The sequence below is a fragment of the Augochlora pura genome, chromosome 11 (genome assembly GCF_028453695.1).
Source record: "Augochlora pura isolate Apur16 chromosome 11, APUR_v2.2.1, whole genome shotgun sequence".
NCBI lineage: Eukaryota > Metazoa > Arthropoda > Insecta > Hymenoptera > Halictidae > Augochlora > Augochlora pura.
The window spans coordinates 10,542,232-10,567,711 of record NC_135782.1 but is presented as its reverse complement, the minus strand read 5'-3'; the positions used below and the strand labels follow the sequence as shown (position 1 = coordinate 10,567,711).

Below are 25,480 nucleotides of genomic sequence, written 5' to 3'. Positions count from 1 at the left end.
AAATATATTTAATATGTTTCATTCGATAAATATACAGTTAATTATGTCGACTTAATTCTTTATGAACAGACTCGACTAGTTCACCGACGATTCTTTAGAAAATAATCTATAGTAGATAATATAATTATGCGGACAGGATATTTGCAGAATTTGGACGTTCTGATTATTTTTAGGTGGATGATAGATAGTTCGATTACGATTTAACGTGAGCAATCTTCGGCGTTTGAAGTCACACATTGACCCGGAAAATTAGCATTTAGAACGAATAGATGCGCTATTTTGGAGTTGATAGAAGCTGATTCAAAATCGATAATTCTGGATCTGAGAAATTTGGTGCAGACCATTTCTAAATTTAGGATCGATTGAACGATTAGATCGAGTACAAAGTTTGCATCGTTTCACGCGATGTTATTATTCTCCCCGACGTAAATTGATATCATATTTTATCTTTTCTGACAAGTAGAAATTACAAAAAAATCTCGTGTATCGTGCAACACGTAGCATTACGGTCAAGAATTACTCTTAAAAATCATTCGATTGCCAAGAAAGACGTGAACAAGAAAACCTTCATATTATAATTAAAACATAAACAGGAATAGTTAGATTATTTAATGATATTAAAGTATAAATGCGATTTGTAATTGTTCAAAAGGAAACAAAGTAGCCAACGCAGAATAGATTCCATGCAAATTAATCGAATGGTACAATATACTATAAAATTACAATTTTGTAATAAAATAATACAAAGTGTAATACAAATTTTAACTTGTGTTAGAACTACATTCATAGAAACGCGTCCAATAGAGAAAATTTTCTTTAATCCAAAATCTCATTATATTCGACTGTGTATTTTGATACGGAATAAAAATTCTCCACCATTTTTGCAGCAAACTGGAGTTGAATAAAAATTTGCTTCCATTCTTAATATTTTTAATCAGTTAAAAATATTTGTATTATTAAATCCTTGTTTTGCATCTTCTCTCATTTTTGTCACAAATGTATGAAATTCACGGTCTACTCTATATTGTTCTATTTAAACAAAAAATGCTATAGGAGAATTTATGGTCACCATCGATTTTATTTAGCTCAAAATAATCCTCATATCGAGTGTTTTCCATTCGAAGTAATCCAGATAGTGATCATCTACAGGTTTCTAAACTCTTCAAATACGTTGACTAACACACAAATTACAATAAAAATTGCACGAAATTAGAAAAACTTATTCCATAACGTAAAATTAGAGACGACGAAACTTATTACAACAGTTAACTCTTTGATCTTTTTGCTCGTTGTGGATTCTAAAAGACTTTATTTAATATGTTGCAATAGTAATCCTGTTCCAAGAACGACGAAAAAGCGACGATCAAAGTCCTAAACACGACTATAATGTATATTGTGTTCCAACGATCCGGTCGATTTCTATTACAACACATGCCGGAAAAAAAGAAGTTTATCTTATTTTTATTAGATAAAATCAAAGATTCTAAAATAACCAATCACTTTGACCAACTACTATCTCACAGCATTTTAAATTTCGCATGGTCCATCTTAAATCCTCCGTATATAAAATAATAAAATCCTGAGCGTCCAATTTCTACACAATAGTCGATCATACACCGACTATCCCCTACATCTGAAAACGATACAAAAGTAGGCGTGCCACTTTTGCAACAGTATAAAGTCCAAAGTCATTACAAACATTGATTCTAACGTTAGTCTAATAAAACTAGGTTTCCGCGGTATACTTTTATCGTTCTAAATTCCTGGACTCATTCATATCTCACGCACTCATAGGTGAAATTGAACATTACATGGCAGCTTGTACGAGCGACGTATTCGCGTCGCGTCATCTCCAACGTCTCCCTAATTACCTGAGATCAGTCTTTAAAGCTACGCTCGGGACAGTGTCGTGTGCCGCGAAGCGTCGTTCACGGATCTCCTTCTATGCAGGCTGTTCCGTCTCCTGTATAAGCCGAACATGTCGAAACCGGCGACCGGCTGGAATAATCCCTGGTTCTGCCAATAGGGCGTCATGTAAGAGTTCAATAAAGGCGTCTTCAAAGGTACTTGGAACGCGGCGCCGCCGGGGTAAGTATTCGGAAAGCCGGGCAGCCCGCGGAAGTTTCCGTGCGGTTGCAGTTTCGGCAGTTCGAAACCGCCCACCTGATTCGCCGTATGCAGTTTCGTCGATCCGATCTCGGGCTCGTCGATCGACAGGCTACCGTACACCGACACGTCGTTGCTGGCGGTGTCTTCGAGCGGCACTTTCAAGGACCCTTTGATAGGCACCGTGTACCGAATGTGCAGCGACGGGTATTCGACGCTTTGCTGAATCGATAACGAGTTATGGGCACCCGTTGACGATCCTCCGATCAATGGAGGATAAAGCGGATACTTCTCCTCGATTCCCGTCTTGGAATCGTCGAACGAGAACTGATGCAGAGGAGCCTCGTAGCTGGACGGCGGATGATCGAGCTCGTGATGAGACTCGACAGGGTGGCTCGGTTGATTGTGGTTACCGCCCTCGACCACGGTGTTTTCGATCTCTTTCTCGTCCAGTTCCGGTGGCGGACCGTGATAGTTACCGTTCAGGTGGGTCACGCTGGGCTTGTGAGTGTCCAAGTCCGAGATGTGGTCGCCGTGACTTTCCAGCGGCAACGGTCTTGCGATCAGAAGACCCGAATGGTCATCGACTGTAAACGTGACGTCTGTCAGTTGGGTCGGAATCTTAATCCTTCGTTTCGCACAGTAATTATATAACCCTTGCCAGTGCAATTTAAATAAACCTAGCCTCATTTCATACGCGATTATATTGTTTTTGATTTATTTAACCCCTTGCCGTGCCATTTTCTTTACAATTGCTATAATTCGAATTTTTCGATCGCACTGATTTCTTAGAAGAAAAAGGAATGTTTAAATATTGGCGACAAGAGAATAAAACTTGATTCCTAGTTAAAGGAACGGATGACCATTTATACCTATCAGCTTGTTACTAGAAATCTTCATCACGAGTCTGACTCGTTAAAGTACGGCGAGGGGTTAAACTATCGAAAGAAAAATACACGCAACTCTGTTTGTCGTAAGCGATGCAGATCATTTTTATTGTGAATAAAGATCCGCTGTATAGACATTAACCACAGCTTCTACCAGTTATATCGTAGTTATACTACTCTATATTTTATAATCAATAAACAGCGGATTTTTATGCAAAATGAAAATAGTCTACATTAATTGCAGACTGGAGTATTTAGCCAGAAGCAATGGCAATGAATTAATTGAAAAACGAGATCGTTAAAATAATTACATATACATGTGAAAAAATTATTGTTCGTCTTTATGTAAACTTATATTCCATTCTTTATTCGAAAACATAAATTAAAATCTTAATTATGTGTCATGTATTTATTAAATATATGTCCAATTTAATATTTCCCAGACTTGTGTATTTATATCGCAGCATTTTAGATGTAATTTCGTTTATTTAATTAATTCGTTAATATTGCTTCTGGCTAAATACTTATTGCCAAGGGTTGTATTGCACTGGTTTGAAAATTAAAGATTTTTTTAACTTATATAACCACGACGTGATTTTAGATGTAGTGCTTGAATTATTAATCTGCGAATTTTCATATAAAATAAAAATCGTCTGCGTTATCCCCTTGCACTACGATCCCTTTCACGCTGCGTTGATTAGCAACTATTTTTTCTTAATACTTTCCATAATAGGACCAAACAATTTTTATTTCTTCCATTGTTTTTATTCACTTTCATTTCTAGACTTTGATAACAGAAGAATTCAATTTTATTCCGATTTAGAAGAAATTAGTAATATTCATATTTAGTAGATCTAGCACGAAGTATTCGTCACGAGTCTGGCTCGTTATTATAGTGCAAGGGGTTAATTGAATAAGCAGAGACCCAGTAAAAGTTTCTTTCTGATTTGAACAATATAATGGGTTGACAATAACCCATAGTACTCTAATAAACTCATAGAACTACTTTAATCTTCCTATTGTTTTATATTGTTCTCAGCGATTTCTGTTATAAATACATATACATAATCCGCACTGTGTACGAATCTGCAAACCCCTTTAGTCCATCGTCGCACTATTTCAATTGCAATTTTTAGCTACAGAACTTTTTCTCATGCAGAAAAATTCGGTAGACATTTCCAAATACTTTTTATATTCTTTTACAATACAATAAATTATCCTTACGATCGTTCTACGTAAAAATGATTCGAACAGTTTTTACAGTTAAGAAAGAAATATGTAATTCTTAAACTTCGATATTTTTGCCAATATAAAATTCCATAGAAATTGAGAATACGCGGAAAAACGATTTGTTGTAAGAATCAATTGAAATGTACATTACAAGGAAACTAATTTTGACCAGTTGTATGTACAATTAACATAACTGGTAAAAAAAGTCTACATACACCAAACGGTTCGTTAAAATTAAACAGATTTTAAAAATTAACGACGTTCTATACATTCGTCTGAGAAATATAAAATTATGAAATCTATTACACAGTTTCCAAGGTGTAAAATGTATCATTAAAATACACTAGCACGTAAAATTAAAGTTTTGCTAATTAATAATCCCAATTCCTGTAATTTCATGTAAAGTGAGCTTACAACATTCTAGCTGTGCTCATTTTAAAGAGTGAAGTCTCTACTTTCATATCCTTCTGCTTGGTTCTCTAGTTTTCTGGTGTAGTGTAGGTACTTACCTACTTTCATGTATACGTAATAACTATGTAGGTATATTACAGTTGTTTGTGCAAATTTCAATTTTTATTGACACATTTACGGAAACTGCGAATTAGATGGCATTTACTTTATCATTGTAGATTTGAATAGAACAAAGATAAACAGAGATTTCTACAAATTTTGCAAGTGTTGGGATTATTTATATTTTTGAATAAAAATCGTTATTGTAATTTATTTGATTTTAATAAATCAGCGAATGTTCGAAAAATATTAAATTCCTCGCATTTCGTTTCAAATATTTAAAAACTGTCAGGAGGACGTAGACTTTCGGGACTGACTGTACACAAAAACGTAACAACGTAAAATGTTACAACGTAATGAATGATTTTTATAATTACTTTAGTTACTATTTTATTTATACTGACTATGATCTGTTAAATTGTAATATATAACAATGTATTTAACGCGAATAGTGTATTATGGTACAACCCCTTTCCATTTACAATTATTAGTTGCAAATATATATATTATTATTATTAATATTATATTATATTATATATTATATTATTATTATTATTAATATAAGAACTATATACAGTAAATACAATTAATAAAGTATTAATCCATTGTTATCTCTTGAATACGTCAATACTACACATTATTTCTGTCTACTTTGTGAAACGAAGTGTTAGTTCATTTATCTTCTTTCTCTCTCTCTTTCACTTCAGATCCAACTTTACATAACAAAATGTTACAGAAACTAGAAACTTGCAAACTTTTTACACAATTTATAAATCATCCACGCAGTTACGCATGCACAAGCATGCGTATACCTTACAACAAAACAACTACGGAACGTAATTAACTCATGAATATGTACAACGTTTTTACAAGCTTTGATTAGTAAGAAGAAAGAGGGACACGATACTTTTCTCGGTCATCAAACTGGCCGAAAAGATGGATTCGGTGAAAGCACGTTACGCAAACCATTTACGATGAAATACAGTGACGGTCTGTTCGCGGCGAAAGCAAAGGAGCCGCATTCTCATCGAAAACGACGAAAAGCTCGCGTTTCGATCACGCTGGACGAAACGCGCTCGAGCAGAAAAACTGGGATACGGAGTCGCGTCGGAGTCGGTGACTCTGGTTTGCGAGGATCCCAGAGACGCGACGAACCCTCGTAACACCGAATAACGATCGCAGCGACAGAGTCCAGGATGCCATTACAGAATACCGAGCAGCCTCTACCGACCGTAGTCACTCGCTGCGACACAGAGAGGAAAGTTCCGAAGATTAGAATCTCGTTTGAAAGCGAAGACCGCTTTTACTTTCTTTATTTCAAAACGTACACAACGGACTCCACGGATTTCCGACGCCTCTCACCGAATTTTTGTTCCATCGTTTTCACGGGGATCGCGGCCCGTGTGACGCGTCGGCCGCTATAATCGGCGGCCGGCCGGCATGCTTTTATTCTCGCATGCATTCCACGGTAACGATGTAATCACCGTTCTCCGTTTTAATTCCAACGAATTAGCGGCTGATTATAAAGTTGAGAATTGTCAGTGGCGGCATATGGGGTTAACCAGGCACCGTAATGATAGAAAGTCTTACCGTCCGATGGCGAGTCGTAATTCAAATTTGCGTGGTAACCGTCATTTGGTTCGCTATACCCCTCGATACTTGGCGGAGGCCCGTCATAGCTTTCCTCGTGACCTACCGTTTCATTGTGAAATTAGGTCAAAAGTATTTGTCGGGCAGACACGGGCGATATTTTGTTAATGCATGCGCACGTCGTCATATTTTCTATAGAATGTTCGGTTCTTTTTTTTTATATATTAGACCACGCAGGATGCTCGTCACATTTTTTAATTTTGTCAGCGGGGGATGATTTTTTTTTACGCGCAGGTCATTTCACGAGGAGTCGACGAACTGATTTTGTATGGAGGCATATGAAATTGTAAGCTACTTATATTATTAATTCTTCCTCGATTTTCTACGTTTTGAGAATAATCCAGTGGTAAATTGGTAATATTGTTCCTTTTATGATGAACCATATTTCCTATTTTCAAGCTGTTATACTTTGTCCGGTTCGTTAAATAACTTTGATTAATGTAACAGAGTTTAATTGTTTTGCTACAACATTTTGTTTTAAATCGAATGTTTAAACTTTCGATGCTATTATAACGAGAATATTTTCAGAGAATCCTGAACGCCATATGTATTAGAAATAAATTATTCTCGTTTCTGTATAGATAAATTGGACAGCAATTGCTAGACTGAGGATCTTTAACAAATTTATATCTTCGTGTCAGTTTAAACAAATCGGAATTAGACCAAAATTTAACCAGGAGATTCTTCTTTAGAAAAATATAGCGAAATATAGTTTTGTTGTTAATTTGTACGTTTCATTACGTTTCACAACTGAACATATAAAGACCCACAGTCTACCACTGGAAGTGTCCTCCTAAAATAGAAATTCATTTAAAAATTAATAACTAGGAGACGGTCTTACAAATGTTACATTGAAAAGTTAAAAAAGCAATGAACTGTCCAAATCAGTGATATCGAACTGACTCTCGTACCATTGATTGTTTTGCAATGATTAGAAACTTTATATTCATTGACGTCGCTTTTGAAAATGTTCCACATTACATTTCCGCATAATATAATATTGAAAAACATTTTCCACTTTATGCTTTCACGTTGCACGATTTTTAAATATATTTCACTCCATGTTTTCGAATCACATAATTTTCAAAAATCTTTCATTTTATATTTTCATGTTATATAATTTACGAGAATGTTTTTATATTATGTTTCCATGTTATATAATTTCCAAAAATGTTTCACTTGATGTGTCAGATTATATAATTTCTAAAAATGTTTCATTTTATGTATCACATTATATAATTTCCAAAAATATTTCACTTTATATTCCATACTATATAATTTCGAAAAATTCTGCGAAATCTCGATTATCGTTCATTAGAAATAGCACAGCGCGTCGTAAGGGGGCCGAGTTTTTGGCACTTGCAGATAAAACAGTTCGCAATCGCTGATCGAGATAAAAAGAATTCTCACGAAAACTTACCAGCTATCGAAGGATGATCGTAAGCGTGCTCGTGGTGCGTCGCTGGCGGATGCGCAGCATTCTTCGCGATATTAGTACCCAAAGACGTGATCGCGTCACCGGCCTTGGCAATCATTTTGCCTTGGGTCGAGACAAGGTAACCACCTCCCTTGATAAGCTGACCTTTCAAAGCAATCACACCGCCACTTATGGCTTTTACAGCCTGCATTAATGTGCTAAAGATCGCCTTTTTGAAGTCCCACACGGTGAACTGCTTAGAACTGGCGTACTATCATAGAGAAAATTTCATTAAGCTAAGACAGACACGTGCACAAGTCGATCGAAAATGCAATGGAATCGTTGCTTTATTGAATATTATAGATTGCTCGGTACAGCATTGATTATTATAAAAACAGCCTCTATTCTAACGGATTTGGATGCTTATATCTTATTAGTAATAACGTGCGATCTCTTTCTTCGTCTCTCACAATATATGTATAGCCGATACGTTAAGTTCATGCCAAACGGCAATTGTCGCCCGCGAGAAAAACGAAAATTTCTTCTCCTGAAACACTTACAGTCTTATATTTTCAATTTCAGTCTTATCCGTTCGATATTCGAGTATCCTCGACGTCGCCGACGACCCCAATCGCCGACAGGATTACAATCGAACCATTCGATTTCATCGACGTTCGTTAATCCTCGTACCATCGGACCTAATCAATCAACTGTGTCGAGTCCGGCGATGTCTGTTACGAAGAATTCGAGTCGTTCAGTTACGTTAATCGACTGGATCTTACGACACGGCGGGTGACGCCGTTCGATCATGACGTTTCGCGGTTTCCGTGGAAAACAATTATTTGACGACGGTGGAAAACCGAGTCACGGACGTTTGAAAGCCGATCGAACAAGGGGCGATGATGAGAACCAGCTAAGATTTCCCTCCATAATTGCAGCCTAGACGACCCAGATAGTGATTTTCTTTTGTGCGGTAAATATATCGGTCTAACTTCTCTATAACATTTCTAATTCTACTACAATTCCACTGTTCTACGATCTAAGAGAAAGAAAAGAGAGCGGGCAGGCAATATTCGTGGACGGTTCCGTACGAACTCCATGGCGGACACGTTTCGATCGTCGCGATCACGTTATCGTGTTCCTAGAGCGATTCCATTCTGGGAGCTCCTGCAACGAAAACGGATTCGCGAGAGCGTCCGCCTTCCTCTTCTTCGTCGAAACGAACCGCGGACGACTTTCGTGCGCGAATTTCGAAAAATTTCCAAAGATAAACACGGCCTCGTTCCGAAACGGTACCGGCATTCAGCAGCCGGGTCGCTCGTTTCCGTGATTCCCGGGACTTCCGCGGCTGAGCGAGGCAGAATTAATGTATTCCGACATGATTCGCCGATAAAACGCAAGCCTTGTACCTACGCTGTGCAACCAGAAATCCCCGCACATCGTCTCGCCAACGATCCCTCTCGGTTGCTTATATAGAAAGTCCGTGCGTCGACAGCGTGCTTCGATCAGGGACTTGAAACCGGCATGATTTTGATACCGGGTATAATACTAATGAAAGCTGTGTCGATAGAATACCGAAGTCGTTGCGTACCGAGCCGTGCCAACACCAAAATCGATATAATGCCGAAATAGTTGCGATACTAGAATTTTTATACATTACTTTTTGCTTTTGGTCACACGGCAGATATTGATTAGAAAAAGACTTGTTATTATAACTGTATGACTTGTTATTATAATTGTATATGTATGATTTCATAGAAAAATATTGATGCATTTTGGATAATAAAGGATATAATATTTCGTTTTTCCTGTCAGCGATGAAAGTTAAGAAATGATCGTTAACGTGTTAGAAAAGTTTGATATTTTAACAAGTCTCACTAAGCGTATATTATAGTGAAGCATGCAACACGTTCTTTATATTGCAATACTGTCTCATTTACTGCACACGACAAATAAAAAAAAATATAAATTACAAGAATAAAATAAAGATAAAAAGTTGCGCAAGAAGAATTACAAAAATATAAAATTAATATTTTCGTTCACGCGATACCATTTGTCGTATGTTAAGAATAAAGAAATCTGTGTGAGACGCTTCTTAACTTTTTCCGGTAAATATACATTGTCGTAAATAATTTTCCGATAAATTAACATATTTTGTAATAGCTATCCTCGTAATTAGTCTGACTTCGGTATTATAGCGAGTGTAATACTATAAATAATACTGGTGTAGATAGAAATACCTTGGAAAGTGTACTAAAAAGTAGAGAATCGAAAAAATGACCGACGATTATTCGTATTTCGGTTTCTGTAAGGATTTCGAAGAATCTTGAAGAATACCGATGTAATACCGGCACCATATAGGTCACGATTAAATTTACATCGACTCGGGAGCCAGCACGTAAATTCTCGCGTACAGGACACCTCTTCGGTCCAAGAACTGAATACTAGTCTTAAAGGAACACCGTGCCCAGCAAAAAATAACTAATCAGCTGTTTCTGACGAGTATACTCGTCAAAGCACGAAATGCTGCCATTTCCTCGTGACGAGTATACTCGTCAAAGCACGAAATGCTGCCATTTCCTCGTGACGAGTATACTCGTCTAAAACAGCTGATTGATTAAATGATTCGATAACGTGGAAATTTTTGGAGTTGATGTTCGTCATTTTACATGCGAATAATCGGTCTACATATAATAATAAGCATTTCGATAAACGTAGACCCATTTGAATCGTATTTTAACTTATTCCAATCAGCAAAATTTTAGCTATCCATTGACGTTGCAATTATAAAAGAAAGCCAGTCAACCGCAACAGTCTATCACTGTTAGTCTATCTCCCTCCTGTCCAATGTAGTCAATCCCTGTGCTAGTCTACCTCGAAGAGAGCAAGACCGGGACGTATAAATTTAATCGTGCACGACCATACGAACGATAAATGCCGGTATTTTGCATCTCGGTAGAAGTCCCTGGCTCCGATCGAGAGCTCGCAGCGATCGCGTGTAATGTATGCGTGTGCGTATCGTCAAATTCTTGCGAATAATTACATAGTTACCGGGTGAGGGGGTCCATAGTATCCGTATTGTCCGTAGTGTCCGTATGGTTCCGGTTTCCTCTGGTCCATCGAGGATGCGGCCGAGCTCGATGATGTTTGCGCCGAGCTCGAAGCGGAGACCGAAGACGAGCCGGTCGACGCGCTGCCCGACGCGCTGACCAGTCCACCGATTATGCCCTTGGCTATGCCGCCGATCAAGCTCGAGGAGCCCTGTATGATGCCTCCGGAGTCGGATCCAGAGTTCGCCGGCTGCCCGTAGTTGTCTCCGCCGCCGTACGGCTCCGGCGCGTACTCCCCGTATCCTTCCGGCGGATGTCCTTCCGGCGGCCGGTCGTACTCCGCGTAATTGTATCCGTCCCGCTTCGTCTCGTATTTTTCTTCAGACCCGGACCTCTTTATTCGCTCCTGCATCAGCGCCACGTACTTCGGGTTCTCGAGCAGTTCCAGCACGGCCACGCTGCCCCTCTTCACGATGTCCTCTTGCAGGTCTTCCGGCAGGATCTGATAGATCTCCAAGGCCACTCGACGCTCGTCCAGGTAAGTGCTCACAGGATCGCCCGACGACGAGGTCTCCAGCGATTGCGATTGCGATTGCGATTGCGATTGGTCCGGCGACGGTTCTGGATCCGGCGACGTCTTGCGATAAGGCGCCAATCGTTCCAGCTGGGCCGATGCTCGAGCACGCAGCTCCTGCTCGTTGGATTCCGTCATCACCGATGGATCCAACAGCAGCAAGCAACAGGCGAGCAGGACCACTTGCGGAAACTGAAACGAGTTCGGATTAGATCAGTGTTTGAGAAGATGGCCGATTGTGGCGGGGTAAATAGATGGTTTTTAATGGCACGTGGTTTTAATGATTTGCCATATGAGACGGTTCACTTTCTAGTTTTCAGGAATCGACGGTTAAAGAGAAGAATTAAAGATGGTTTTGTGAATTATATTTTTGTTGTATTATTCGTATGTATAGTCTTCACGCGACAGGAATTCCCTCTCTTACTGTGTATTATATATATTTATTTTTTTTACGTTTCTAAGACACGTAAGTACGTAATAAGTGTGTGAGAAATATTTCCTTAAAAGTGCATTCATTAAATGTAATCTTTTAAAATTCTCTTTTGAATGTCTACCTTTCAAATTTACTGCTTTAAACTATCTTTCTTAAAAATGCATATTTCAGATGTAATGTTTTAAACAACCTTTTGAAAGTACTTGTATAAACTCTTTATTGAAATGTGCACGTTTTAAATGTAATGTATCGAACTGCTGTTTTAAAACTGCACATAAAATACTTATTTAAATGTAATGTATTAAATTGCTGTATAAAAAGTGCACACTTCGAGCATGCTGCTTTAAACAACGTCTTTAAAAGTGCCCTTCTCAAATATCACACTTTAAAGTATTTATCAAAGCGTGGTGTTTCAAACAACATATTTATGTACAGTGTTTTAAGCAGCTCGTCTCAGTATTTTAAACGATTTATTTAAATGTGCGTTTTTTAAATATAATATATTAGGGTGTCCCTTAAGTTCCTCCTTTATTCTTGATGAGAAATCAATAGACGATATTTGTTGTTTAACTCTTTGCACTCCAGTGGCGACTCCGAGGCGCCACTAAATAATGTTATACTATTTTTGAAAATAACTGTAACAGCGTCAGACTCGTTTATATTTTCAGATTGTTAAAACAATAAGTAATGTACTTGCTAACGAGCTCAATTTCATATGCTCAAATCGTAATAAGTCATATCAAATAGAAATAAAGGAGATCAGAAAATATGTTTAAAATATAATGAAAATAGTTTCGACTATAAAGGGTTAAGGTTGATTTATTAAAGTTATATATAAACCTTCTTCTATCTCTCAGGAAGCCTCCTTACTCGCGCACACTATATCGCGGAAAGAACTTATGGGACACCCTAATAAAAGCTGTACGGGGTCGAAACAACTTATTTACCAATGACGAACAGTCATTGTCGTTTATTAATTTATGTATTGTTTGCTCGAGCAACGAAATCGTACACAGTGTGGCTAACCCTAATATTAAACTACTGTTTCAAAAGATCACATTTCACATGTAATATTTTAAACTGCTACAGTGAAATAATAAGTCCTTCACGCTCTAAAAAGCAATGTTTAACTAAAAATATGCTTCTTCCAATGACAAAACTCGTGAATTAAAAGTAAACATAATGCCGCGACAGATAAACATTAAATAAACGCGCCATTAAATAACGCAGCACCGTGTCTCATTGAATAACACTTTTTCACGTTATGGTCGCATACGCCATAAACAATTATCGCTGGAAGCCGTATTATCGTTCAATGGGATAATTAGCATACCGGGATAATTAGAGTGGCCCTAAAATCGTTTATGGGGCGATGAATTAGTGACGTACAAAACGTGCCGTAACATATCCGTGAATTTATAAACCAGTCGGGCGTGGAGCATAGTAACGTGAATGCAGCAAGTGGAGCGGTTCTTGGTGAAAGTCACACGAGGACGCGCGCCGTAGGGTTCCGCTTTAGAAGATGCCCATGTATGCGACCGCGGCGAACAACGATCTTGACAGAAAATTGCCGGTTTCACAAGCAATATCGAATGAAAAAGAAACGAAGAAATTGATGGCGACAGAACGATGAAACGCATCTGCGTACAGGAAAGTCAACGGCAATTTCATTTTCCTTCTTATATTATAAAGCGGAATCCGATGGTTCTTCGAAATTCACCAGCACACATCGGAGAGCCCCGCACGGTTCGAAAATCTTCATATTTTCCGCTCTAGTTTCTTCAGAAAATATAACTCCATCTTTTTCAGAACATTTCTAACGCGAACGATAGTAATTAAGACAACTAATATTAAAATCAGTCAGCGATATTAAGATACAGTAATAGTTAGTATGCGAACGATATTTATCCGGAACAAATGCAATACAGAATCGGCGTTATTGAAATTAGAATTTCCTGTAAAGACGCTCATTTCGAAACAGCAAATCACAGGAAAGCACGGAAATCAAAGGAAACATTACAGTAAATCGTTACTATTCGCAGCGGATGAATTGCAACAATTTCTCTGTTATATCCGCGGGTTACAATTACAAGGAACGCGTCCTGTCTCCGTTGTTATTATAGCAGTTTCCCTTCTCCGAGTGGAAAATATGAATAACGCCTTATCATCCGCAGAATGACCACAGTAGAAATCTCGATTGATCTAAATTCGCTCGCTCGAAACCTGTTTAACGGCAAAAGAGATTACAAAACGCATTTAGTCGCGGATCGCAATTACCCGCAGAAGTGAAAATGCCATACCATAGATTTACTCTCAATTGTTGCTGGGAGATGCGAGCGAGGCTAAATTGTTCGATCGCTTCTCGAATGAAACTCACGGAAATCTCGATTAACATTCGAGAACCGGCGTTACGTGCTTGCGTTATGGGTATCCCGCCGGTGGATAATGAACGTTTTGCCGCGCCGGTAGAGAAATTGAAAGTACAACAGCCTGGGAGCGCGCATAAACCGGAAATCATTCAGGAAATAACGGTCCAGATGAAACCGGAAGCGTAGTTAGACAGCGGAGTAAGATTTATCGCGATATTCCCCGTGTGTTTTCGATCGAGCGGCTCGGATTTCTTACGGCGAATTGAAAGTGATCGGCGCGTCCTTGGTCTTGCACTTGGAAGAGTCAATGTTTAACCTAGTTTCAGCCGTTCGGTTCGACTTAGAGCATTCAGACATGCGCGATCGCCACGATTTCTAAAAAAAAAGGCAGCAAATAAACCGGCGCCAGGTAAAAATAGTACCGGAAGATCCACGCTCGGATTCTTTCTCTCTCTCGAGAGAGAAACCTACGTGCTATAGCACCCTTTCCCAAAAATTGACTAAAATGTCGACGCATGTAGCAACAGAAAGCTGCTGTGGTACATAAAACGACTCCCATTAAGATTCGGACATCATTTAAAACAGTACAACTTTCTTAAAAGCGGCGGAAATCACTCGTATTTCATTGAGATCTGAAAGAGAAAGGTCAACGTCTGCAAACTTTCCTTTTTAACTTGTAATTCCTTGAAACGAAAAAAAAATAAGAAACTGGCATTTTTTTAAGTTTTTTACCCGAGCTTTAAATATGAAAAATTAAACAATGCGTTTCGTAGTTCCATGTAATCTAGATGCCTGAATATTTTATCGAAATTGGTTACGTTGTCTTGAGCTATAAACAATTAAATATCGTGAGAGTAGCAGTTTTCTCACTTTCGACTGATAATAGTAAAGTATTTGCAGGTTTTTACATTTTGCAATACCCGTGGCTTCGCTAATACAATTGATTTCGGTGAAATTTGCTGCTTAAAAAGGTATTCTGTCTTTATACCAGTAAACTAGCACATTTAGCATCCCTAAAGATTTTAAGTCATTTCGTTCAATTTGAATAACGTTATTCTGTTATAATGTTCATAATATTATAATATTACAATGTTTTAAAAGGTGTCCAATCGTTAATGCTAGGCATTGTATGTTGTATAAATATAGGAACAACAAATGCTGTCTAAAATTTTTAAGTATCGCTTCTTGTTGCTAAGATATGGTATAAGATATAGCTATAGTACATTTCATTAACCCTTTCACAACTAAGGAAAACATTTTCCCCCCTTTTAAGTTTGTTGATTGTCGTATTTAATTATAAGTTTGTCTACAATTTTTATACAGAATGTCAAAGTAGAACATATTTAGAAAACAAATGAATTGTCAAATCAATTGTATTTATTTTATGTCTAAAAAATAAAGATAAACATTTGCATAATAATATTCACTCGTAGCAACCTTATGGCCTTGTAAGGGTTAACGTAGAAATTAAAATAACTCAGATAAAAATTATATTTTAGAGATGAAATCTTTACGATAATTTGTATATGTAATATTTTTTATGTAATATTGGAGAAAATTATGTAGGGATTTTGCAATCTGATAATTTATTCACAAACGAGTTTTTTGTGTTACTCATAAATGGAAGTAGGAAAATTAATATTTATGTAATTTGATCCTTTATAGACAATACCATAGAAATATATTTCCTCAAAATTTTATTTGGAAAATTACAAATATTTCATTTTCTACTGAATGCCCCCCTCTCCCTCTCAGATATGATGACAAGCTTAATGTGACAAGCTAAAATTTGTTCTTAAAGAAATCATTTATGGAACATTTTGCCACGAAGATATGAATCTGAATTTTGCCAATAGGAGCGCCAAATATTTTTACGTAAATATTTTACTACTCTACTCAGTGTATTTTAAATTGTTGACGTCATTGTTCATTAATTGTTGTTATACTCGATAAATTTAGCGTTAATGCGAAATATTAACTATGATAGTTAATCGAAAAATTTGCCCCGTTTTTGTCCATTTGTAAGATAATTAAGTGGAAAATAACAAATGGTGACCATGAACGGTCTCAGTAAGAAATAATCAAAAAGTGTTTTATAAACTAGAAAATTTTATATTCTGACTATATAATTAAATCTTGAAGAATTACTAATATATACAATAAATACATTAGAAACACTAACATCTAATATCTCAGTATTTATTTTGCATTCTTGAACTGCAGCCGACGTTTTGGGAAACTATCGTATCGCTATGCTCTGTGACTAACGAAGATTACTTCCGGTTATATCGGATGAACCGAAATTAGCAAGCTCTTCCCATCACCGGTGACGCAACTTCTCCTTACACCTCAAAGTTCGACTTTCCTTCCGTTCGTTAGAACCTTTGACTTCCACGTCCGTTTGAATTTATTCAAATTCATGCCAACTTTCACGGAAATCGGTTATTCATTTCTCCGGCGAGCTCACGGAAGCACAAAAACGCGAGTTGTTTTCATTCCCGAGACCTCTGTCTCGTTAACGAAAAATAAAACTACGAAATAGTTGGAATTTTTATCGATTATTAGAAACGTCCTATCAATTTTCGAATTAGTCTATGGACCAAGGATAAATAATCATTAATCAGAGTGTTTCACCCGTTAATTGTAACGCTCTCATAAGCGATCGAAGAACTTAATTTATTATTTTTACGAAATAAACTATTCCATACTTTCTAAAATTATTAAATGACACTAGTCAATAGTAAAGCTACCTTAATTCATGTACATTCATAAGCTGCACGATCAACTTTTTACGTCTCATTCACCAACGAAACGGAAGAAAGTTTTTGCAATTAACATCGAACTGCGACGTCTGAAACTATTTGAATCCAAACTAAAATATAATTCTTATTCACATTCCTAGTTTCCAACGACTAATTAAGATAGTAACATGTTTCGTCGAGGTATGAAATAAACTGATATAGAAATATATGAAAAACGAAGTTTCACAAAATTGCTAAATAAAACTCTTAGCCAACCATATCGTTATTATAAAGATTAGCTTCCCAAATGTTAAGATGTGTTTCGTTTACTGCAGACAGTGCATTTGCCGTAAGTGTATGAAATATCTTTCCTTAATTATGAAGTCAAATAAATTTTCACGCCAAATATGAAAATGAAAAAAGAGTGGATCAAGTGTAAGAGTTTGTAATTATAGCGTCTTTATATTTAGAGAAGGAAATTAAAGAAGAAACTCGATGGAATAAGACGTCCTCGACCACTTTGAAAACAGATATAATTTGCACCAGGTAAATGACCGCTCGCCAGCGACAATGATCCTCGTTTGCACTTTTAGATTCCCACTCGTACGAGGATAAATGAGAGCTACAGTGCGAATTTCTCCATTGTCGTGTGTAGAAGGTGCAAGTGATGATGAACGGGACGTGTGTTACTTTCACGCGGGGGTGACGGACCCGATGATTCTCGAACGGACCACAACCAGCCAGCCACGAAAGAAACGTACAAGATGACTCATACTCGAACATCACTTTGCCATTCTTTTGACTTTGTCGCACAAAGAATCGATAGAAAAGCGTCGAAGGGGGGCGACGCGAAGCGAATCGAAAATTTCGGCGTTGTTTCGAGCAGAAAGAACGAGGAATGCAATGTTGTTGAGGAAAAAGTGAACACTTCACACGTGTTGCAAAGGGGAATTCTGCGCACAATGATCTTGGGGACGCGTACCTTCATCGTTGACTTTCACGGTAGATCGGTAAAAGGATCACGGCACTCTCACTGAACTCACTGGCCATCACCATCGAGTATTTCCTCTCTTTATACCGACTCCCACCTTTTTCGAGGCACGGGAGAACGTTGTCGACTCCGGGATTTTTCATTCCCAAAATGACAATCTATTTATTAGGGATACATTCGATTCTGTCAACACGGAAGTTCGAAGCCTGCTCGAGGAACTTCGTTCCGAAAAGAAAATTTCGTCGAGGCCCCTGTCCGATTACAAAAATAGCCATGGTTAACTGTGTCATTTTATTAACGCGTGCTTAGATTTATTTCGTTTTCTTATTCATAATTTTCGATACAGCCTTTTTGGAATTTTTAATATTTACCATGTAAAGCTTTGTCATTGGCCTCTAGTTTTTTTCGTTTCGAATATCTGTTTGCAAGATTTTGAGAATTAATATGTCGATTATATTTTATGCAAACGTGTATTAATAACTGGATTTGTGAAACTGTTGACGACTGGTGTAAAAATGTGAGGAGTAATGTAATTCACTTTCTCCAAAATTTTTTAGTATTAAGCCTGGAAACGTAATATTGAATAACAGGCGATACAAGTTGTAAGTTTGATCTTTAGTTCTGTTTTTATTTTCGTAGTAATGGCTTCGATTTTCGTAATACGGTTTCTTTTATTTATTACTTTCATTAATGTCTTAATAATCCAATCAAACTATTACTTAATATTAATCTCTTTTGCGATACAAAATTGAATTATAATATTATTAGAACGTATTTATAGTTTATTAATTATATATAAAGCGAAGTTGAAGTGAAATGTTAAAAACGATAGTCAAATAAACAATATAAAGTATTAATGCTTGCATAGTATTTATACATTATAGTAATATAATATAATGCTTATAACATAAATATCTCGTATCAATTTCTTATTATTCAAATTTTGTTATTATTTTATTTATACGTACTTTAATTATCGGTGATATAAAGTACACATAAATACAGAAATTCATAATATAAATGCTAAGAGAACGAATAACATAAAACATTCAATCAGATTAATCGTTTCTTTAAATACACGTTTAATCGTCGTGCTTGTTCCAAATTGTTCAACTTTCTTCCAACCATTAAAAATCGTAACTTCATAAGCTCTTTATCATGCTTGCTCAGAATTACTTAACTTTCTTTCGCTCATTAAGAATTGACTTTAAAAAGCTGCCAAACCTTGGCGTATTTTCTCCAATTACACGTACGAAATGATAACGAAAACGAAATTAAAATGCAGGATGCAATCCGTGCATGAAAGTAAGTAAGTCCATAGAGGCGTACTAAAATATCGTCTACACGAGAAGAGGAAAAAAGAAAAAGGAAGACGCTACCATTTTGTTGAGCTGTTTAAGTCTGAGCACGCTAACGAAAGCAACACGGTGAAATGCATGGGGGCATCCGTCAGAATAACGAATAGCCAGATTCGCTCGAATCTTATCAGACTGCTCGATGGATTTCATATTTTCTCTGGCGACACGTAGACAATGTAATTGCACGTGGACAATGAAACTGGCCTTTTGTCCGGTCACGCAGTTGGAAATCTCTGGGTAAACTTAAGTTGAACCAAGTTTCCCTAGGCTCGTGGAAATACGCTTTCAAAATTATCGTTTTACGTTTACGCTCATCGCATACGCGGAAAATCAACGACAAATACGACAAACAACGAACAATCGTAAACTAATAAACTGTTACACGATTCATTGAGAATCCACATTCATTAAATTAAGTTAAAGACTAGGATTAGATACCCTATTATGATAATGAAAAATTTGAGTTAATAATTAAATGTAAAACATTAAAATTAAATAATTTGGCGGCTTGATATTCTTATTAGAGGAACCTGTAGTTAATTGATGGTCCACGTTTGGAGAGACTTAAGATGATGATTATGTATTGACGTTTATAAAAATTATGAATATTTAATTTTTGGGATATTATGTTATTTTTAATATAATATAAATTCAGATCAAAATGTAATATACTTAAGAAATTATATGGGTTACTTATTTATTAGGTTACTTATTAATTCATTGAGAATTTATCCACAGTTGTGGATAAATTGTCATGCGTTTAATTTCTCTTCCTCTGCTGTGATTTTCACGAGCGTTAAATATTTTTTAGCAGCGAATATTTGATTTCGGCAGAAATAAAACGAAAGTTACGTATGAAAAAAGTTAACGACAACGAACAATTAAATCAGTAAGCCGACACGTGCAATAAACATATCTTTCTCTTCTTCTTGTGATTCTCAAAATTGTTAAATATTTTTTAACAGTGAATATTTCGTTCAAGTCGAGATAAAATGGGCCATATATTTAAAATGTGAAGAAGCGTGGAATAATAATTAAGTTAAAGAAATGAAGAAGATTATCGGACGTTGAAATCGTACGTTCTAAATAGAGTGAATAGAAAGTGGGCAAATTAGGCGAATTCTGCAATTATATCAAGCTGGTTCTATATGTTCACAGCAAATGAATAGTTCTGCGTATACATAGCATCAACGTTACGTTTTATGTCCTACGAACTGGCAACGTGATTGTAGGGGATGATTGTTGCGAATTCATTGCTTGTTTCCTGATTGTCTATCCTTCAATCGTACGGTGTTCTGTTACACAGGCTGCTTCCATCCTTATTTTTGTGTGTATCACTTAACGAAAACCTAGTCAACCAACAAGGTTTCATTTTACAGCTGATTCACACATCTATTATGTCTAGTTAGACTAGATGATTGTATGTAGTTACATACAATCTTCTAGTTATCATTTCTAGTATTGGATCACCTTTCTAAAATCTTGATTAGTGATCATTGCGAATGGTATTCAACTCTTTATTACACTTTCTGAATTCCGTAGAATACGTTACAAGATTAATGTAAAATGCCAAAAGCTAGTTCGGAGATAGTAATTTATAAATCGAACGGTAAGTAAAAGATCACGACTAAATTAACCTTTCGCGCTCGAAGTCTTTTGAACAGCAAATCTAAAATGATCTTTCTGGCTTCTAGTATTTCAATTTTATCTATACATATAAAATTGAGTCTCGTATAACTCGTATAACTCGTATAACTCGTATAACTCGTATAACTCGTGTCTTATATAACAGTTACATTTTCAACAAGTTTTTTAATCTAATCTTTGGCAATATCTATAAAAATAACTTTGGAACGTGTTACAACAATTTTAATGGCGCCGCAGAGCCGCCACTCTAGGTCAAAGGGTTAAGGCAAAATATCTAGTCATACAAGATATCTAATGATACAAAATATTAGATATGTTGTGGTATGGAATAAAAAATATTATAGAAAATAGCTCTATGTATTTTCAACATTTCAACTCCACCAGTTAACAATATTTTATATGCGTAAAAATTGACTCGATACTTTTAGCTGTTAATATGCATCGAATAGTGAAACTATCTTCCGCATTGTAGTGTAAAAACTTGTAAGATTTTTAGTTATTCATTTTCCTTACTCATATGAGATAACGAAGAGAAAGGTACGTCGGCTGTCTAATTATTTGAAAGAAGCGATAGTACTACGCATTGTTTTATTTTTCGTTGTACTTTTACAAAATTTCCAATGCATGCTCATGGGTAAAAATGAAGAAATAAGTTGATAACATCTATTAATGTGATTCTTCTTACAAAATTTTTAATAATTTGCTCAGGAAGACAGTGGCGCCATCGAACGATTTTACTAGGTTGAAAATAACGTCAAAACTTTATCTCTGCCTGAAATCTAAATGCTTGGAATATCTTCAGTAATGTACACTGTTCGTGATACAATCTGTAATTTATCGTATCGTAATCTCTGACTAATTAATATTCTCAAATCCCCACGGCATTTAGTCGAGTTCAAAGTTGCGTCCCAGATTGTTTGGTTTTTAACAGAGGCAACAAAGCACAGGCTTCCAAAGAACGAACTGTTTTAAAACGAGAGAAATCGCGAAGCGATGAAACGAAGAAAAATAAGTGGGCACGTGAAAGGTGCAACTTTAGATCGGTGTTTGCTATCTGCAGAAATAAATATTTTAAAAAGTGTAACCGTCCCCTTAGGCTTCCACTATGTTGAAAGTATACAGTCCGTCACGAAAGTGGTCAAACTTGTATTTGCAACTTCTCATTTGTTCAAAGTAAAGAAAGCTGATGGAGTAGGAAATCTTCAGAATATATATAAAAAAAATGAAAAAATCCAAGAAAATAAATGAACATTAAGACAGAAAAAATTGTTTAAGTTTAATAAAAAGGAAATACTTCATTAATTTTTCTTTAAGCATGTATCGTTATTATTTACATTATGTATGCATATCAATTAAATTTCTAATTTCATTTTAAATTATTCGAAGTTTGCATCAACATTCGAACGGCGGGCCAGGGTCCATTCAGAACCCTTTCTGACGGTTCTGACAACTAATCTCAATTTTCACACGATTCGACAAAGCCCGTAGAAAAAACTAACGATGGAATATTATAAAAAATACGTCGAAAAGATTGGTAAATGAAAAGATAAACGATCGCAGGTAATACCCAGTTACGTTTGATCAGAAAAGCCTTTCGAGGGTTAATCTTCAGAAGCAAGGTTTCTCAAGAATCTGTCACCTTGAAATTCAATATGACAACAACAGCTGACAGGAAATCGAAAAGATTCGCGATCTATCGTATTATTTGGTCCCATAGCAAAAAGTTGACGGTAGATATATTTTTGCTTGCAACTCGTGACGTAACCCGCAGCGAAGCCGTCGATTATTTTGCACGGTTTGTCTTCTTCTCTGAAAAAAAGAAAAAAACATTAAAACTCCATAATTCCCGTCTTGAATGTAACTGTATAATTCCGTATTTAAACTTACGAGCAAATTTCGATGCGAACATTTTGTCTCAAGTTCTCGTGATTCACGATGTATTTCCATTGCTTGTTTTTGGTAAGACCGTATTTAGGAAATACAACTTGTTCCTGAAATCGTAAGTGGACGATTGGCTGTACTAGGTCAGTTGATAACATCGGCGGCCTTCTTACAATAGTTCTCTACTATGGTTTCACTTTAACACGGTCATAAAAATAGGAAAACGTTTGATAAGACACGACATTTCCGCTAAAAGCAATCAGATCCAAGAGAGATCCGTGAAAAAAAGAGAACCGTGGAAATATCTCGAGAAGAAGTAGACAAGGATAACAGGTTGAGAAATAGTTGAATGCGAAACTAATCGCTAACTATAGAGAGATGTGGCCGACAAGTAAAATCGTTTAATTTAAACAATTATAGAAATATTATTTAAATTCAATTGACGCGAAAACATTCGAAATATATTAAATTATGTTTCTTGGAGCTATAACATGAAATATTGTGACTTTGATTATTCTTGCAACTTAAAACAGTTTTTTATAATTGGTTTTACTATTTTTAATTTTAATTTTGTTGTGTTTAATTTATTATTTATATAATCAAAATAATTCTGAGATAGTCTTCGAAAAAATGACTGTCATGTTGCGGAAGCCTTGCCTTAATTTGAATAGATGACTCCATTGTTGCATAATAACTAACTAATAGTCTTGCTTTTATATAACCAACTCACCGTAGACATACACAATGCCTCTTCGTCAGGTTCTCCTTCGTGCCGTGTCGATTGATCAAGCTATTAAATAAACAACACAGATCGTAATAAATTGTATGTATGTAATTAAAAATTCGTTCTTAAAAATTATTGAAACTATTTTGTGTAATTTACCAGTCACGTCAATAACTGATGCAAGCAATAACTACTGTTATTTTCATTATTATGCAAACTTGACTAGAGTTTCCATTTGATTATCTACATAATACAATGTTTAATAAGTAAACATATTGTCGCTTGATATTCCAAGTTTTGAGAAATGTGAAAGTGCAATATAAATACGAAACGAAAATGATTATAGATACGTTTTCCGTTTCACAAAATTACAAGTTGTCTATTTGTTAAATCTATTAAAGGTACAATTAAGCGTAATACAAATGTTCGTATAATTTACGAACCTGTTCATCATAGGACAAATATCTGAGGTGGGGATTCTTCTCCAACGCGATGTTCACCAAGTCCGTTGGATAATGTGGAATATTTTCGCAAAAAGTGCTGTGCTCGCAAGCTGCAATCATTTTATTTCTTTAATTAATTTAGTAAGAATAACATATCCTCTTTACGGATCAATTCAACATTTAACACTTTCATAGTTATTATTAATTGAACCATTGACGGATCAAATCGAATACCTTCACTTTTGAAATTTTCTAAAATCTTAGTTTAAATTTCTTTAATGTTGAGCTAGATTCTTTGTTTTATGGAGATAATCGATTGGACGAATCAACGGTCCTATTAATTTTGTTAGAGATTATTATCTTCTTACACTTACATGGATTTATTGCTTGAGAATACCCGTACAACTTGAACATAAACTGTAAAGATTTCAACTTCAATAAAATATAATGGAGTATTTATATAATATAATGAATTATTATTTTTTCCGAGCTTAGGATACATTAGAAATTAAGCACCGCGCGAGCAATGCGTTTCACACGAGTCTTACTAATTTCAATAATTAATAATGAATAACGGACTTGATAATACATGTAAATTTAATGTTTTTTTAATATCTAATACTTTTCTAATTTCATAATAAATCTTTAATAATTCTTACGTTATTTGTAATACGAATGCAATGTTTTTCATATAAATAATGATATAAATCCGTAAAATACGACCAAGTAAATTAGCACACATTTCTTTATTACGCTCTATTACCTCTTAATAAACTACGAGAAGCTAATTTTTATTGCTTTATAAAGTCATTGAGCATGATGCCAATGTCTGATGTAGCTAGATATCAGAACGATAAACGATCACGCTTAAATCTTATCGGCGGCATCCGTATACACACAGCACATATTAGACAAATATTATCGTTCTAATTATTCGATAATTATACAATATTTACAAATACTTGGAGAATTGTTTGATTGTACACGATATCAACGTTTCTAGTTACATCGATTAATATTTATAACATGCATTAATAAAAACATTACAGTGATATAAATCAATACATCGAATAAAACCGATCGCAACAACTAATTAATTATTTAACAGATCTTACATTAAAATGTTAGTTAGCTATTTACAGAAATATGAATAAACCTCGGGCAAAAGCATTTATAGACTTACCAATAAAAATATACCTTTCAGTGACGCCATCTTATTGTTCTTTCAAGCCGCGGAGCTCGTCGATAACACAAATCTTGTATTCATTAATAATTTCTTAAATAATAACTTCTTCACTAATCCATGTATTATTATAAAATTGCGGAAATATTATGAAAACATTTCGAAATGTATTTCGATATGTCTTATCATGATTAAGTAGATACAAGTATTATTTCACTTTATAAGTAGGTAGATTACCCTTATTGTAAGTCAAAACTGAACGATACGATTCACTTAATTTTAGTGA

The 25,480-nt window shown here is 35.7% G+C and overlaps 2 protein-coding genes across 3 annotated transcripts; both read right to left on the bottom strand.

The window, feature by feature from the left end:
* Nucleotides 1–1,890: 1,890 nt before the first annotated feature.
* On the bottom strand, nt 1,891–17,955 carry LOC144477161 (uncharacterized). Its single transcript, XM_078194649.1, has 5 exons — nt 17,950–17,955; nt 10,852–11,616; nt 7,804–8,071; nt 6,324–6,425; nt 1,891–2,693 (listed from the first exon to the last, which is right to left on the bottom strand). Exons 1-5 carry the CDS (start codon nt 17,953–17,955, stop codon nt 1,891–1,893), a joined length of 1,944 nt encoding a protein of 647 aa, XP_078050775.1.
* A 4,349-nt stretch (nt 17,956–22,304) lies between these two features.
* Spz (Spaetzle domain-containing protein) lies at nt 22,305–25,385 on the bottom strand. Of its 2 annotated transcripts, none has more exons than XM_078194290.1 (6): nt 25,195–25,385; nt 24,386–24,428; nt 24,012–24,121; nt 23,575–23,634; nt 22,851–22,954; nt 22,305–22,772 (listed from the first exon to the last, which is right to left on the bottom strand). In XM_078194290.1, exons 1-6 carry the CDS (start codon nt 25,222–25,224, stop codon nt 22,565–22,567), a joined length of 555 nt encoding a protein of 184 aa, XP_078050416.1. In that variant the 5' UTR covers nt 25,225–25,385; the 3' UTR covers nt 22,305–22,564. The 2 variants fall into 2 exon arrangements, with proteins under 2 accessions (XP_078050416.1, XP_078050417.1); XM_078194291.1 differs by having other exon boundaries at nt 25,209–25,256.
* Nucleotides 25,386–25,480: the final 95 nt, after the last annotated feature.

Coding starts and splice junctions, on each gene's coding strand:
- LOC144477161 (XM_078194649.1), bottom strand. Junction 8,072..10,851: donor ACTATGGACCCCCTCACCCG/GTAACTATGTAA, acceptor TCTCTATGATAG/TACGCCAGTTCTAAGCAGTT. Junction 6,426..7,803: donor CGATCATCCTTCGATAGCTG/GTAAGTTTTCGT, acceptor ATGAAACGGTAG/GTCACGAGGAAAGCTATGAC.
- Spz (XM_078194290.1), bottom strand. CDS start 25,224: ATGGCGTCACTGAAAGGTATATTTTTATTG. Junction 24,429..25,194: donor TGAAAGGTATATTTTTATTG/GTAAGTCTATAA, acceptor AAATCTTTACAG/TTTATGTTCAAGTTGTACGG. Junction 22,773..22,850: donor GTTCGCATCGAAATTTGCTC/GTAAGTTTAAAT, acceptor TCTTTTTTTCAG/AGAAGAAGACAAACCGTGCA.